Raw genomic sequence first — 16,071 nt, 5'->3', positions numbered from 1 at the left:
TTACTTATCTTGAATTTAGTGGAGGACTTCTTTCTTCACCGTGTTCTGAAGTATCTTACTCTTACTACTTCTTCTCAAGTATGCATATTCTTCAGAAACTTACAACCAAATCACAGTTTAAGTTTTAGTTTAATTCAAAACAAAAGCTGAACTTCAATCAACAACAAATGACTTGTCAGGAGAAAATCTAACTCTGAAGATGAAGCAACCATTAGAAAATAATTTACACGAAGCAAGATGAAAAAAAACACCACATCCACATGTAAGAACAAATTTGTAGTGTATTTTATTTAATCAATGAAAATCTACCTTAAAAACACAAAATCAAATTTGGTAACCCAGTACATTGGATTAGAGAAAGCTTCAAGCTTTTAAGCACAAGCCAGAAGTCACAGTCTCAAATGAGAGTTTCAGAGGCCAAAGCAATATGCTGGGACAAAGTAGTATCTTTATGTGGAGGCATGCTCCTTGCACCATTAGCGTGGTTTTGAGTGCACTAGTTTTTAGCTGTCAGTTATAAGAAGCAGCTTTTGTATTTGTTCTATAGTTAAGTTTGTTGCATTCCTTACCTAGGCCCTGGATTAATGTAGAAAACAGGCAAGTTTAAGCACTTGCCTGTCCAGTTATTACCAACATACAATTTACATTGTTGTAAAGCTAGCTTTATTTAAATGAGGTTCAGATAGGAATTAACTTTACATTATTATTAACAGCTTCAGAGCTACAAACATAAGAATTGGGATTACACAGGTCATGCTATTGTTATTTAATTTTACCTGCTGCAGTTATTGCAATATGGCTTAACGTACATAGGTATACAATTTGTACAAGTTCAGCCAAGTTTGCACTTGTGAGGTGTTATTAAGAGCATGACTAACTTTCAAGCCAACTTAAACCTGTGGAAACCAACCAAGGCTATTGGAATTACCCAAAGCTAAGGGGGAAAGCTGCCACTAACGATGGACAGAGACAGACAGGATTGTTTGAAACCACATTGTTTGGCTTTAAATATTTATGTAATTTGCTCTGAGGTAAGGAAAAATCTTTTGATGCTTCCACGCAGGGCAGCACCAGATGGTGCAATCACACCAGTGCAATCAGTCACATTGCTTGCTGTACGTGCAGCCCCAAGGAGAGGTAAGCACCTGCCATAATAAGAGCATTTGTACACTAAAAGTTGATTTTAAAATAAATTACTATACAGGTAGGATAGTGAGCTATTGTTCAACTTGATGGGCATCGGTTTCACAAAGTGCGATCTGTAACCTTCACTTTAGACATCAGAGCTGAAAGTACGGACTTGTACCCCATGTTTGATTTTAATGTAAACAGAAGAGAGGACCAACTCCTGTTGGGTCAGACAGTCCTGGGGCCTCTTTCCATCATTAAACCACCCTGCTCATTCCGGTATAAGCTTCTGGCAGTCTGAAGTGAACCCGAAGTGAAGGTTTTTAAGATCTCAGCACCCCAAAGGTCTCATGAACAATCCAAGGCAGAATTCATCACCAAGTTCTTACCCTTCTTCCTACTCCTCCCTCAGTGAGGACAGGGCATTGATGGGAGCTGGAAGGATTTCAGGAAATGCTGTAGTGGGAAAGAGGTTCAGGCAGGGCCTGAGAAAGGAGAAAGCTGACATGCAGGTAGGATGTTAGATGGTGTAGGTTGTGAGTAAAGACTTGTGGTTGGATGGGGCAGTGACCAGAAATGAGCAGACTGGAATGACAGGGCTGTGACTTGAGGGTTGTGGTACTACATGAGCAAGAGAGGAGGGAACTGTTAAGTCTGGTGGGTTCTCAAAAAACAGGGAGGACTGCAAGTAGAAGTGGTTGGTGGATCTGACATAGGTCAGGCTCTCCTTTTGTCTTTAGAAATATCATAGTTCTACATGAAAATCAGAACTGGGTTTAGGATATACATATAAATATTCAAAGCAAGACAGCCAAGTTTTTGAGAGATTTTACAAGGGGAAAAACCTGGAACAATAAATAGGAAACTACATGTTATCCATTTCCGCTCCAAGGGCATCCATTTCCTCTCCAGGCCACTCCACAAAATTCATTTGAGGGTATGCCTAAATAGTACAGAAGTATCATAGCTCTACATTAAAATCAGAACTGGGGTTAAGACATACACATAAATATTAACACATTACAATCCAGTCCTGAGACCTGAAGTCTGGAACAACTGAAGAATGGTATTTTCACTCACCATTCAAACTACACCGTAATTTGACTAAATCAGGCCTGCACAAATACAACTTAAAGATGGATAGATACCTGAATGGGACTGAAAGGCAGCAACCATAGGCATCTTGCTCAAGAATCTGTGTGTGATCCAGTTCCTGCCGTTTGATAAAGACATGTCTGCTACTCAGCCAGAAGTCTCAAGTGTTCCCACCAGTCAGCTCTCCTCTTCCCCCTCACACACAAGTTGAGCAGCATCTGTGGCCACTCACAGGTCAAATCAAGGCAGCTACGGAAGGTGTGGGGGGTAAGGGAGACTGCAGAAAGAAGGCTGGTGGATTCAGGTATGAGTGAAGGGGCTCAAGGAGATGGGACAGACAGGACACACGTTAAGTGAGGGGAGAGAAGTAACTGTGGCACGAATTTTAGTGTCTGTCCATTCACTCAGTTGTGCATCTCCAGTCTAAATGGTGTATTCTGGGCAGAGGCAAATAACTTTTGACTGGAATGCACAAGTGGATATAGCCAACATTAAAGGCATTGTTTCTTAGTAGAAATTACAAAAAAGGTGAGGTCTTCAAAGAGCAGATGTTAACATCCAAGAATAAAGGGTAGTGAATAAAGCTCCTGGTTCTGTCGCAGGATTGTCAGCTGTTCTCTAGGACTGGCATCTCTCCAAATGCCATACGGATGCTTAGCACATCTGAAAGACAGACGATGATAAAAAAAGCTTCATTAATGACAACTCACTCTCTCAATTTTATTTTCCCAAGCAGTTCTCAAATCAGAGATAAAGGTCTTAGTTAAGCAAATACAGTAAATATCCTAGGGAGAGACTGTACCTATCATTTCTGATTCACTGAAGTTCAAAGAGCTTGGCTACGTGAGGCACTCCAGGTTTATAATCAAAGGCAATACTCATATCTTTTAGGATTTTAACTTTTGAGGATTAAATACTATACATTAAATTCGTGCCATATGAATATGTATCTGGAAAAACTGGAACCACATTTTGTACCTCCAAGAAATATCACCCTGAACTACAGGCCAGGTTAAAGGCCATTAAAGTGAGAGGAGCTGTATAGAAAATAAACAAGCTGCTGAGTAGCCACAGAGAAATTGTAAATTGTTAAGAAAAAAGAAGATAGGAAAAAAAATCTGTGGTCTGTTGGAACCAACTGAGGAGCAGCTGCCTTTCAACAGAATTAAAAAAACCCAATAGAATATTACAAACGTAAGTTTCAGAGACCCCCAGAACTATTTAGGGAAAAGAAAGAAACTGCTGGCTAAAAACACTACTTACATTCAAGGCCTCAGAAGCCACTGCATTCTGACTTTGTGGACTATCACAAGATGCTCCTTCTTGGCAACCATCATCCTCCCATGTCTGTGTTTTCCCATCTTCCACTAGCAGGTGATGCTGCTCTTCCTCACTTTCTCTGCATGTTTGCTGATCTCTATGTTGGCCTGGGATTTCCATAATCCGCCCAACCTCTTTTTCCCTTAATTTTGGTGGGTGTGTGTCTAGGGGGTCTTTGGTTGAATCTTTTGAAGCACTTAGTTCTAGTGCTGTTTTCTGAAGTCTCACACCTTCCTTTGAAATGTCTTCAGGGCTAGTCACAATTGTTAAAGAATTCTGACTCTGTCCATCTTGCAGCATCTCAGAAGTTAACAGCACATCTTTCATTTTTTCTACTATTGTATGAATTTCTGCAGACTCTGTTAAAGTAGCAGTTTTCACTATTCCTGATTGCTGGAGCTCTTGTTCTTTATTCTGCATCTCTTTCTGTTTTATTGGAAGTTGATGATCTATCTGTGTACTTCCCAGAAATTCAGGTGTGTTTGCATCTGATGGGCCTTCCCCTATGGACTTCATGCGCTGCTCTGACTCAAAGGCAGTTGACTCTTCCGTCTCTGCAAGTTTGTCAACAGCTGTCTGGATGGCATTCAATACAATTTTCGTACTCTGGGACTCTATAGTCACATCCTTCTCAAATTCTATGTGGGTGACAGACAGACTGTCACTTAGAGCAATACCATTTTGTTCGGTTTGCCCTGTACTTTGAGGGCTCTCTGGTTCTTCTGATATTCCATTCATGGAAGCAAGAGTCACTTGAGGCTCAGGTGCTCCTGCACTTTGAAGCTCTGTAGTCCCACAGTCTGAATACTCAACAGTAGTAACTGGGACCTCTTCAGAAGTCATTTGCTCTGGTGTGGTTGCCAAGGGCTGTGCGGTGTCAGCTGTTTTGTCTGCAGGTGTTATGGTTTCTGCCATGACATGCTCTTCAACTGCTGCAGCTGCTACAGGCACAGGCACTTTCAGGCCTTCCAAGCTTTCAGCTTGTAGGAAGGCTGAGTCAGAGCCCTCCTCTTGCATAGTTAAAACCTCTTGTTGGACAGCAGATGAATGTTCATCACCTCTCCCAGCTTCATGATTTCCAGATTCAAATATGTCTTCCACTTTTTTCAACAGTTGCTCATTTTTGTTTTCTTCTTTTTGAAAGTATTGACAGTTGGAAGTTTCTACCAGTTCTTGTTCTTTTTCTGCAGTCTCTTCTTCAACTAGGCTGCTTAGTGTTTCACACGCCTTAGGACTTATGTCAGTGAGGACAGTGCTTCCATTTTCAGTGATATCTGGGCTTGTTGATGCTAAATTAGATATGCTGTCTGCTTCAACCTGTGTGGGAGCCTCACTGATCATGGTATTGCTGTCTAAGTGTGTTTCGGTTTCGAGCAGAGCATCTTCCATTTTGCCACCTTGGTTTTCATCACTCTGGGAGGGGGTTTTAGTAGTTTTTTCTCCGCTTTGTGGCTGTAGCACAAGCGCAGAATCTTTTGCTATGATCTGCCTGTCAGCCTCATCCCTCACACTCTGCTCAGCATCTGCAGCTGCTTCTGAGCCAATTGTTTCTGAAGGAAGGGCAGGGGTTTCTACCTCATTCTGCAGAGGAACCTCAGAAACAGCAACTTCTGTGCTTTTAACTCTACGAAGCACAGTGTCTTCTTCCTCTTCCTCTCTTCGGGCTGGTGCCCTGCTTGGAACTCCTTTAGCACAAGCTTGCTCTTGTGAGTCAAAGTGAGGAATTTCATCTTGTCTTTCAGACTTCGCAAGAATCACAGTTTCAGCTCCTCCTGTACACTCTGGTCCCACAGTGAGGGTTTTGTCTTCTCTTACAAGCTGCACAGAATCTTCAGCTGTAAGCCCCAAAGTAGAGGTTTCTCCCTCTGTCTTGTCCTGCACCTGTGGAGAATTGCAACAGACCTGTGAAAAACGGTATGAGCAGGAAGTGACCAGAAATGCTCTGGGTGAAATAGCACCAGAAGAAACAACCAGGAGGAGAAGGGGTATAAGAAGAGCATGAGGTGATGACACTGAGATTAGTGAGTCGCCAAGATTCCAGCTCATGTTCAGTTCCTCAGGCCACACAGCTCATTAAACAAATGGCAGCCTAAAGCAAAGGACAACAAACAACACTTGAAACAAAAACTAAACCAGGAAGATGGTGGGGAAGGAGGGAAAAAAGTGGGAACATATCAGTCACAACAGCTCCTGCACATTTAAAGCTGCAGTCAGCTGTGTAATTTATTTTCCTCCCATTGAAGAAGCACCTACCCATTTGTACCTACAAATTAAGGTATAATCTGCTACCTATGGTACCATATGGACCACATATGTATTGCATGTTTTCATGTAATATCTTCAGTCACATTCACTGTGCAGGAGCACTAACAGCAATTGTTTTGGCACCTTCTGATGTACATACACCATCTCCCACCCCATTTCTACAGGAACTCGATCCACCTCATCGCATACAAGCCTCAATGGCTGCTGCTTCTGGACATCTGTGTGTCCGTCTCACTGGAAACAAACTTCAGTTGCCTCAGGCTGCACAAAGGAGGCCATTGACTGTAATACTGCCACAACATGCTTTTAAATTAGATATAATATCTAACACTTGCTGATACTATTCTTTAACAGATGAACCTTTGTGTTGTATGTAATACTTACTGCAGCCTGCGCTTCTGGAATACATTCATCTCTTGCCTCATCTACTGTCAAATCTGTTGTGGGCAGCTTCTCTTCTGAAGGCTCCTGCTTTGCAAACAGCTCTTCCTTGGGAGTGACTGCTTTGATTATGTTAAAGTCCCTGTCTTGTGATGAAGGTTCCTCTGCTGTCTTCTGAGCCTCAGGTATTTCTTCATGGTCTTCTACAACTGGTTCTTCACATACCTGCCACTGGCTTTCATCTCTTACGATACCCACGTTTTCACATCCTTCTGTGCTTTCCTCTATTGCAGAAGGTACTTCACTCCTCTCTGAACTTTCTTGTAGGACACTCTCTTCAACTCCATCTTGGCCCTGAATGCTTCCTGCAACTCCCAGGGACTGGAGGTCATCCTCCTTGTGTTCTTTTTTCAAGGACTGTTCAGGCAAAACAGCTTCCTGGACTAAAATTTCTCCTCCTTTAGCATCATCTTTCACTTCTGACCCAATTCCTTGCACTGTTGTAATTGCAGTTGCTGTTGTGGTTCTTTCACTAACCAGCTGGGCTGTATCTACTAACTTTACTCTTTCAGCAACTTCGTGAAGAACCTGTTGTGTCTGTTTGTCCAATTCTTTCAAGTTTTGTTCAGTGGCCTCTACTTCTTGGACAGGTGTAACTTCCTCTGTAGTATCTGGAGTTTCTATCAACTGTGAAACAGCAGAAACCATCTCAGTTGTCTCCTCAGCAAGGGACACTTCTACTGTTTCTTCAGCACCAGAAGCTTCTGCAGTCTCTTCCAGAGCTGTCACTGCTTCTGAGGTTGGCTCTAACTCACTTGCTGTGGTGTCATCACTTAAATCCTTTCTTGTGTCTGGCACTGTCTTAGCAGCCGTCACTGCTTCTTCCACAACAACATCCGATCCAAACGTTTTCTCACTTTCTTTCTCTTCCTCTTCTGCTGCTTGCTCAATGCACTCTGTCAGAGCAGCAGATATCCAAGATGGTGACCTTTCTTCAATACTGGTAACCGCCCTTTCCCCTTCCACAACAGTAACAGTAACTGCATGCACCAGCCCTTCATGTGCCTGCTCAATTCTTAGAGTCTCCTCTAATTTTTCTGCTCTCTCTTGCTCTGAGGTTTGCTCTCTCATCACTTCAGCATTTTTTGCTTCTTGGGCTTCTATTTTATCCTGCTCTGCTGCTTCGTATTCAGATAAAGGAACAACAGCTGGAATATCTGAATCTTCTTCAGTTGTTTCTGCCATGTCTTCCCGTGCTTGTTTAAGATTAGTTGGTTCTAGCTTCCCATCTGACTTTTTCTTCCTCCGCCCAGTCATCAGTTTTCTAAATGGAACCCAAGACTCATCTTTTCCAGGCTCACCATCAGATGTTGAATGCTCCAGGCTAGATCCCACAACAGAGTCTTCAGTTCTCTCTTCCATTCTGGTTTTGGATTTCCTTCTTGGAGTGACTAACCTTTTAAATGATTCCCACGTTGAAATTCCTTCACCCTCAGATGGGCTTCCAGCTTGTTCTGGAGAAGAATTCCCTTGTCCTTGATCACTCTCCTGAGAACTAGTAAGAAGTGCATCTGTTGTTGCTTCTTTGCTGTGTCCAGATTCTTCTACTTTTTGGCTTTCCTGACCAAGCTTATGTTCAGTTTCTTCATCAGATGAGGATGATTTCCTCGCTCGTTTCTTTGAAGAACCTACACATATAAAAGCTTCCCAGGACACAGAGGTGTCAACCTTTCTTTTGGGCTCTTCTGTGGCTTTCTCTGGTTTCTGGTCAATCCCATTTTCTTTTAATTCTCCCTGATTTTCATCAACAGTGTTTTCAGTTGCAGTCACCGAAGCACTCTTTGTCTTATCAACTTCTTCTTCCTTATCGCTTTCAGAAGGTCTTCTGACACGTTTCTTGGGAGTTACCATCTTTTTAAACGATGCCCAGGGTGTAACACTTTCTCTTTTTCGCTCCACATCTGAAACTGCAGAATCTTCATTTTCAGTGACCTGTACTCCATCTACAGATTTTTCTAAAGAAGGAATTTCATTTGTCTCCTCAGGAGAAGAAGCAGAACTCTCCCCCTTTTGTTCCTCTGGGCTATCTGGGGAATCTGATAAGTGCTGAGTTGGTTCTCCCTGTTCTCCTAACTTAGACTCTTCTCTTTTGCCTTTATGCTTTTTTCCAGACAGTTTTTTTAATCCAGTACCCGTAAAGAGTTTCTTTAAAGGGCTACCTTGTATTTTAGTTTTTTCTTGAGAAGACAGTAGTTCAGCTTCATTTGTGATACCTTCTGGAGGCCTCTTTCCAGATGCTTCTTCAGGAGTTATTTCTGTGGTTATTTCATCTGGTTTGACAGGCTCAGTTGTAACTATGCCAGTTTTTCCCTGTAGACCTTCATCAATGGGCTTGATTGACTGTTGATCATCCTCTGTGTCAACTGAACGTTCAGAAGTAGAAAAGGGCTTCAATCCAGAAGCACCTGAAGTCAATTTTGTCTCATGTTCTTCACTTTCTTTCTTCTCTGTGGTTTTATCTTGAGCTTCTCCTTGTGTGTCTAACTTTCCAGTGATGCCTTCTGATGTAGGTGAAATTTTCAATTCTGCTTCCTCTGTTTTTTCATCAAATATTTCTTTCGCCAGTGGAGCAGGTTTACTTTCTTCCCTTCCTTCAGACTTTTTAAGCTGTTCACCAGAAATTTTAATTGCCAAAGATCCTGCTTCAAGTTTCTCTTCAGAGGATATTTCAGTTCTCTCCTGTATTTCATGCTTGACTCCAGATGACTCTGTTTCTTTTACCTCAGGCAGTTCTGAGGATGTTTCCAATTCTCCATTCACACTATCAGTGATAACAGGTACCACAGGCACTGCTTTTAGCAGTTTCTCTGTCACCTCACTTTCTTTCTCTTCAGTTTTTTCTTCCTTTTTACCAAGATCTTCTGAGACTTCCAACAGTTTCCTTTCTTCATTATCATCTTCAGTTTTTTTCTCCTTCACACTTTCTTTAACAGCTGCTGCCTCTACATCCTCTTTTTGTCCCTGATCATCATGCTTGATTAGCTCTTCCTTCTCACATCCTTCAACTTCTATGGCTGCCACAATCTTTTTTGATGTTTGTTTTTCACCTTCAGTTTGCTCCTTCTCATGCACTTCAATAGTTACTGCTGTCACATTCTTCTCTTCACCTTGCTTCTCACACTCAGATTTCTCCTCCTTTTCACTGTTTTCAGTTTTTAATGTGGCTCCCTCCTTTTCTTGCTCCTCTTCTTTTGTAGGAGACTGTAGTTCATCTTCCTTAGGCTTTCTAAAGCTCTTCTTTTTTCTAAACCCAGTCCATCCCTGAGTAAAAAATTTTCTTAAGGGTGATGCAGTATCAGTGGCTAAGGCAGTTGACTGAGAACAAATCTCATTTGCTTCTGGTGTTTTAGGAGATTCATCTTCCGTTTTTTCATTTTTCAGTGTGTCTTTGGTGTTATCTTCTGCAGAGCGTGCATCCTCAGGCACTGCTGTTTCTTCTGAGCTGACTTCTTTTTGATCATCAGCTCCTTCAAGGACTTCTGTTTCTTTTTTTACAGTAAGAAGTTGAACTGGTTCCGATTTTCCTGTCTTTTCCTTCTTTACTGTGAATCTGAATCCAACAAATTTAAAAACCTTTTTAAAACCCAGATCATAAGATTGTGGCTCAGATGCATGGTCAAGGTCCTCCGTGTCTTCTTCCAACTGATTAACTGTATGAGCATCCTCTTTCTCCGCATCTACACCATCCCTGGCATTTGAGTCAGATGGACTCGTCTCCATAGTTCCAGTGTTGTCCTTCAAAGTTACACTGGAATGTTCCGTCTGTCCAACTGTTAAAAAAAAAAAAGTTCTCTTCTTAATTTAATGTTATATTATACTCATATAAAAAGTATATACTTTTTTCATTTTAATCAAGCTTTCCTAGACAGATATGTTCTACATTATCTGTGTGTCTCATCTATGTGCTACTATTAGGTGTTCGTGGTGTTTTTTTTTCCCCCAAGGACTAGTTTTTGTTCTAAGATTACTATGATTCCTTTCCTTCTTCATGTAATTGTATGGTCTTTCCAAAGGTTACTTGCAAATGCTCCTTTCAAATTTATATTCTCTTATTCTCTTTATTTTGCAGTTGTGTTGGTGCGATGCCTTTTTTTTGGGGGGGATGGGAGGGAATGGAGTGTGGCTTTCTGGTTTTGGTATTTCGGGTGTGGGGGGGTTTTGTTGTTTTGGCATTTTGTTTGTTTCTTTTTTACTTTAAGGCAAACTTAGTTCTATCCTATCATTACTGAAAGAACAGAGAGAACAATATATGTAATTATTCTTGAAGCAAAGCTCATTATCCTTTCCACACAGAGACCTCTGAGAGAAAAGAAAAAAATAATTTTAGAAGTGTGGTGACCTAAAATGATGACAAGAAAAGTTCATTTTACAGCTCTCTCTCCAGAGAATAGTAGGATCTGAAAACACCCATGGGAAACTTCCTATTTTTTTGAAAACCTGTAACCCCCAATGCAGTTACATTACAACACATTTATTTTAAATATCGTGGATCTTTGAATTCTCCCATACATCACATCACCACTATGGCCAGACAAAAACCTCATCTACAGCAATTCCTCATCACTTAAAGCAGGCAGGTGAAACCCTACTCTCCACGGCTCACAAGGCCGTGTTTGCATTATCTCCTTCTTGAGTGCTGTTTGAGTTTTACCTTTAGGACACTGGCACTCATCCTCTCAGTCTTGCTGGGACCATTTAAGCATTATTGCTCCCTCTGGCCATGGGCTGCCAGAGTTCATGGACTGGCATATGCATTAAACCCCCTGGAATGCAGCAGTGAAGAAGCCAGTACACATCCAGTTCAGAGCACAAAACTGCAAGTTTCCTCTGCCTCAACTAAGAAACTTTGGAGGGAAGAGGCAGGAAGGAACACGGTCACTAAGCCTTTAACTTCTCTCATTTAAACACAAAAAGAGCAGGTAAAACTGCTGTTGCCTATAATGAGAATTTTAATAATAGTAATAACTGTGTGATGAACATGCCTCATGATTAACAGGACAACAAACGAAGATAAAATCTATGGCATGGTCAAGACACCAAAAGATTCTTGGGCTTGAATACTGCCAGGATTTCAGTTCATGATTTCTCTTGACCCTTGATTTTGTTCAACAGGTGAAAGTGCAAGGCCATGAATGAGTGTGCTTTTTTGTCTGACCAGACTTGTTGGAATGCAAAGACAACAAAAACAAACAAACAAATAAATGTTAAACAGCAACATCTTGGGAGAAGGCATGGCCTCTTCAGTTGTACATGTGCTACTTTGATGCCCAAAGGCATGCAGGACACAGCTTTCACAAGGACATGCATTACTGAATCCCCCAAAGTTATTTAGTTTTTATTTGATCCATCTTTTAAGTTGGGTCTAACTCTGCAGTTGGCCTGCTTTGCACAGGGGCTGGACCACCTGATTTCCAGAGATTCCTTTCAGCCAAGGTATTCCCCCTCTTCTGCTTGCCTATGTCCCCTTTGAGAAGGATGGCATCGTCATAAGCACATAAACAATGCACTCTAGGTAAGGCAAATAAAGAATAAGCAAAACTAAATCTACAAATATACTGGCTTCTTATAACTATAGAGGGCAAATTATATTTATATTCACTATCAGCAGCCTACTGGTTGTTGTTTCTCAGTTGACATGAGTAAAGCTTTTTATTTTTCCCTTTATCTAATAGTTTAAAATTATTTCCTTTAATTGCTAACTCCTAATTTACCTAAAAGTCTGACCTCTGATAACACCCTAACTCTCTGGACATTTTAAAACAGAGTGTTTGAACCAAGTAATTTGTGAGGGAGTAGGGTAAGTGGAAATTGGCGTTTTTCTGAAGAACCCAGGGTTATTACTCCCCTAGTAATACACCTCTTGCAAACACCAGAACATGGAGCAAAAAATAACTCACTACAGGAACACTTTAGTCAGTGAAGGGAAATAAGGTTGTAGGCACAGCAAGAAGAAGCAAGAACACTTTCGAACTCTCTTTTAAGATGGCTACTAAAGAAAAACTGATGTGCTTATTTTATTAACATTTTTGGGCTCTTCTGAGTTAAAGATGTAGTTGGCAGCTGAGACTACACAAAGATAAAGCCAAGGAAGTACTTTTTTATCTTTGTTCATGAAATCATCAGCTATGAAACGAAACACTGATCATTTAATGTTAAATAAATATTTGTTCATGAGACAGACTCGGACAAAGGCAGAGCAAAAAATGAGGGTGAGAGCTAGTGGGAAATGCTGGGAAAGACCAGAAGCAGGAAGGCAGCAGGAGCAGAGGAGACTTCCAAGACACTTGTGACTCACTGTGGGCAGCTGGTGGACAGCTAGAGACACAGCTTTAGAAGGGTTCCCCTATCCTCTTGTAAATAGACATCTTGCATGCTTTGAAAGTCATGAGATTTATAAATAAAAATAAAATTATATTTGCAGCTGAGGATGCATTTCTTTTTTTATTCCTGAACAGAAATTTAGTGTTTAATAGGGGAATGATGCAGGATATGAATGAGTTAGGTATTTCCAAAGCAAGTGGTAAGATGCAAGACTAGCACACAGAGGCATCTCTTCATAGTCATGATGAGCATTCAAAGGATTATAGCATATTTGAGTCATAAAGTGATGTGTTCATAACACTCTAAGACACAGACTCAGTATCTGCAAAATGCTTTTTAAGTGGCAAGAGCTGAGTTACTATGAAAAAATCTGCAGGTATGGGTATGTTTTAAGATAGCAAATGCAATCCCAAAAACAGAGAACAGAGTTTAGAGGCACAGTGATAAGCTTTCACAACTGTTAAATCAGGCTGACTGTAGTTAGGTGTTCCTTATGAGTCCAGCAAACATGCCACCTTGCAATACTTCATTGAATAAACTGCAAAAGGAAAAACTAACAAAAAAGTTGACTCACTGAATACATACTTTTAATACTAGTCTGAAAAGCTGCAACTATGCTACACACATCACACTTCCATCACTCTCTCATAGCACACAGTGGGTATATTTGTGGACTTATGTCCAGGCATGACCCTTTCAATTCCACAACAAAAAGGATTTAACCTGTCCAGAAGGCATTTCATCCCCAATGTAACACAGAACTTACAGGTCAGCTGTTAAGTTACCTGCTGCTGTTGCTCCCAGACTCTACTTTGTCCACTGCTTCCCCATTTAAATCACTTCAAGAGTTTTAAACTGAATTTCTGATGCACTTCCTCAGCATTTGAGGAGATGCCATTGAGGGAATTCACCTGCCTGTTCCCAGCTGCCAGGAGGCTGCCACTGCTGTGCGACAAGCCTGCAGTGCAATTTATATCCAAGTTGTACTTTCTCAAGATATACCCCGAAGAGCATTTTTATCTCCAGTTGGACACAACAGAAACAGAAGACACAAGAAGTCAACTATAATGCTGAACTTCATATTTAGCAATTAGATTTGTTAACGATGTTTTTATTAATTACATTCTTGGTGCCCAAACATTGTTAGTGCACTCCTGAATACAAAGCAAATAATGAGTATTCCACTCGGAAAGCTCTGGAAGTTATTTACACAAGCTATTGTAGTTCAGAGTACTGTAGCATATTACTACCACAGGTATCTTGGCCAGACAACTAGCACTTTCTGAATGAATTAATTTAAAAGCATCTTTAAAAAACACAGGAGAGCTTCATCAGAATACCTACAAGAAAAAAAATATTAAAAAATCCAGTAAAACACTGCTGTGAACACAATTTCTTTATGTCTGTCCTGCGCAGGGCTGCACTTCACCAGCTATGTGCTCATCAAGGAAAACAATACAATAAAAATTTATCCAGAGGCAGTGATAAAAATCAAAGGTGATATCATAAAAATCAATCCACTTCACTATTTAAATCCACTCTGGCTAAGAACTAATGCTGAAATTCTATTTTAACTGTTTACATACCAGTTAAGCTTTCGAACATTTTTAATTGAATCAAGGTGCTGCTTGTGTTTTTGTAACTGCAAGTGTTTTGTTTTATTCTGAAAGAAGCACAAGACTGGCAGTCTTAGGGAATCAAAAATGCTTGATTTCACCAGTTCATAGGTAGCTTACTCTACGGTAAAAAAAAAATATTTCTGTCTTATCAGAAGTATACTGATCTGTCCTGGTTTGGATGTTGGAAAACTAGCATTTTCAGAATGACTGAATTCCTGTCTCATCCCATTAAAAGATGAAATTAATACATAACACTTCTCTGTCAGTAGGCTGATTGACACTGTTGGCACTGCAACTTAACTGCTCCCACCGTTTCATCTGTCTCTAGAAGTGAAAATGTATTTCTCCCCTGATAGTTGCTGGAGGGCTACAAAAAGCACTCTGACTGCAAGAGTTAAATCCACAGCACTTCATGTGCTCGAAGTCAACCATGTCAACATCTGGAGCTGGTTGACTTTTCCCCCTAAGGATTTGCAGCACGACGTTGGATTTTTTCCATGAATTCCCTACATTCTCAATCTCTCAGATGGATGTCACACACACCCTGCACCCGCCTTACAAACTCCACCGGCCACCAAATGGCTCCAGAGGACTTAGTGCTGTTTTCATTTATTCAATGCTTAAGTATTTAAGACCAAATCGTGCTTTCAGTCACATACAAAATATTGTCAAATAGGTCTGCACAAGCATAAATGAACACTGAAGCCGTAAGGCTGAAGGGGTACTTTACAATCATTTGCCTCAGTTGTATTTAGATTTGCTTTGAATACTACTTGTAAAACAACACCTACTGCTCCAATACTCACATGACACTGAAACAGGAGAAGGCAAAAAAAAAAATAATGTGAACCAAGTGTCCACTATATACCAAGCTTTTATTTGTTAAATGCAGTTTTCCCTTAACTGCACAATATTTCTAATTATTACTAGAAACATTTAATGACAAAAATCAAGAAAGAGTAAAAACTGGTAAAGATGGAGAAGCAGCAATTTGAAAACCAACAGTTTTAAACTACAATAGATATGAAAAACCTGCCCTGAACAGATTTATTTAAAGTAGCTGTTTGGAATTATCAGTGAAATTGAATTATTTAGCAATTTAAAAACCAGCAAGCTCTGCTTATAGGTTTTCACTGCTGAGTGTAAGAATCGGATATTACACCACAAACCCTAATTCTTTTAAACACAATTTCAAGAGGTTGCTTCTAATAAATCAAACACACCACCCACTTTGCAGTGACAGAGATATACGTTCATGTGTTACCCTTTTAACAATTTTTTTTTAACTACAAGGTTTAAAGTCTCTGACACCACTGCTTGACAATGTATTTCACAAATTCTTCCTTTCCCTACTATTCATGATACTTGTTTCCACTTCAAGTACAAATAATTCTTTCATGTGAAACATACTACTTCCTCCCCCATTCTGTTCACTCCATTATTTCTGAATACTGACTTACTATGTTAATTGCGGAGAGAGAGTTCTTTCAGAGTAATTAAATAATGAGGGAGGACCTACAAAGCTTTTTGCATACTAAATTTCACAGTGCATACACACAACTCTCCAGTTTTCTAACCATGTTATTCTTTCAAAGCTTTAGAAACAAACACCATTGGGTTCCTAGGCTTCAGTTCCTGGTACTTGACTAGTAACTGAAGAGTTAAGTTTTAAAATCTCACATACTTTAGAGTCCATTTTTAAACACGGAAAAAAGGAGGAGGATGCAAAATAGCTGTAATTTTTCATGGCTTACAACTCCTTAAGAAAGCAAAAGCAACAACCTCAGAAAAGGACACCATACATAGCCCCATACAAAAGTAACTTAAAAGAAAGCATAATCATTTCCACTGTGATGTTACTACATTCCTCACAGACCTTTAT

The 16,071-nt window shown here is 40.3% G+C and overlaps 1 protein-coding gene across 3 annotated transcripts in view; it reads right to left on the bottom strand.

The window, feature by feature from the left end:
* Positions 1–263: 263 nt before the first annotated feature.
* The window catches only part of AKAP12 (A-kinase anchoring protein 12), a 31,484-nt gene continuing 15,676 nt past the window's right edge, over positions 264–16,071 (bottom strand). For all 3 annotated transcript variants that reach the window (XM_051614542.1, XM_051614543.1, XM_051614544.1), the window contains 3 exons: positions 6,193–10,019; positions 3,487–5,424; positions 264–2,886 (listed from right to left, as the gene is read on the bottom strand). In XM_051614542.1, the coding sequence (XP_051470502.1) occupies positions 2,878–2,886; positions 3,487–5,424; positions 6,193–10,019 (5,774 nt within the window). In that variant the 3' untranslated portion in view covers positions 264–2,877. The remainder of the gene's footprint in view (positions 2,887–3,486; positions 5,425–6,192; positions 10,020–16,071) is intronic.

The sequence above is a fragment of the Apus apus genome, chromosome 3 (assembly GCF_020740795.1).
Source record: "Apus apus isolate bApuApu2 chromosome 3, bApuApu2.pri.cur, whole genome shotgun sequence".
NCBI classification, from domain to species: Eukaryota; Metazoa; Chordata; class Aves; order Apodiformes; family Apodidae; genus Apus; species Apus apus.
The sequence above is the reverse complement of the archived record's forward strand: the minus strand, read 5'-3'. Positions and strand labels throughout refer to the sequence as shown.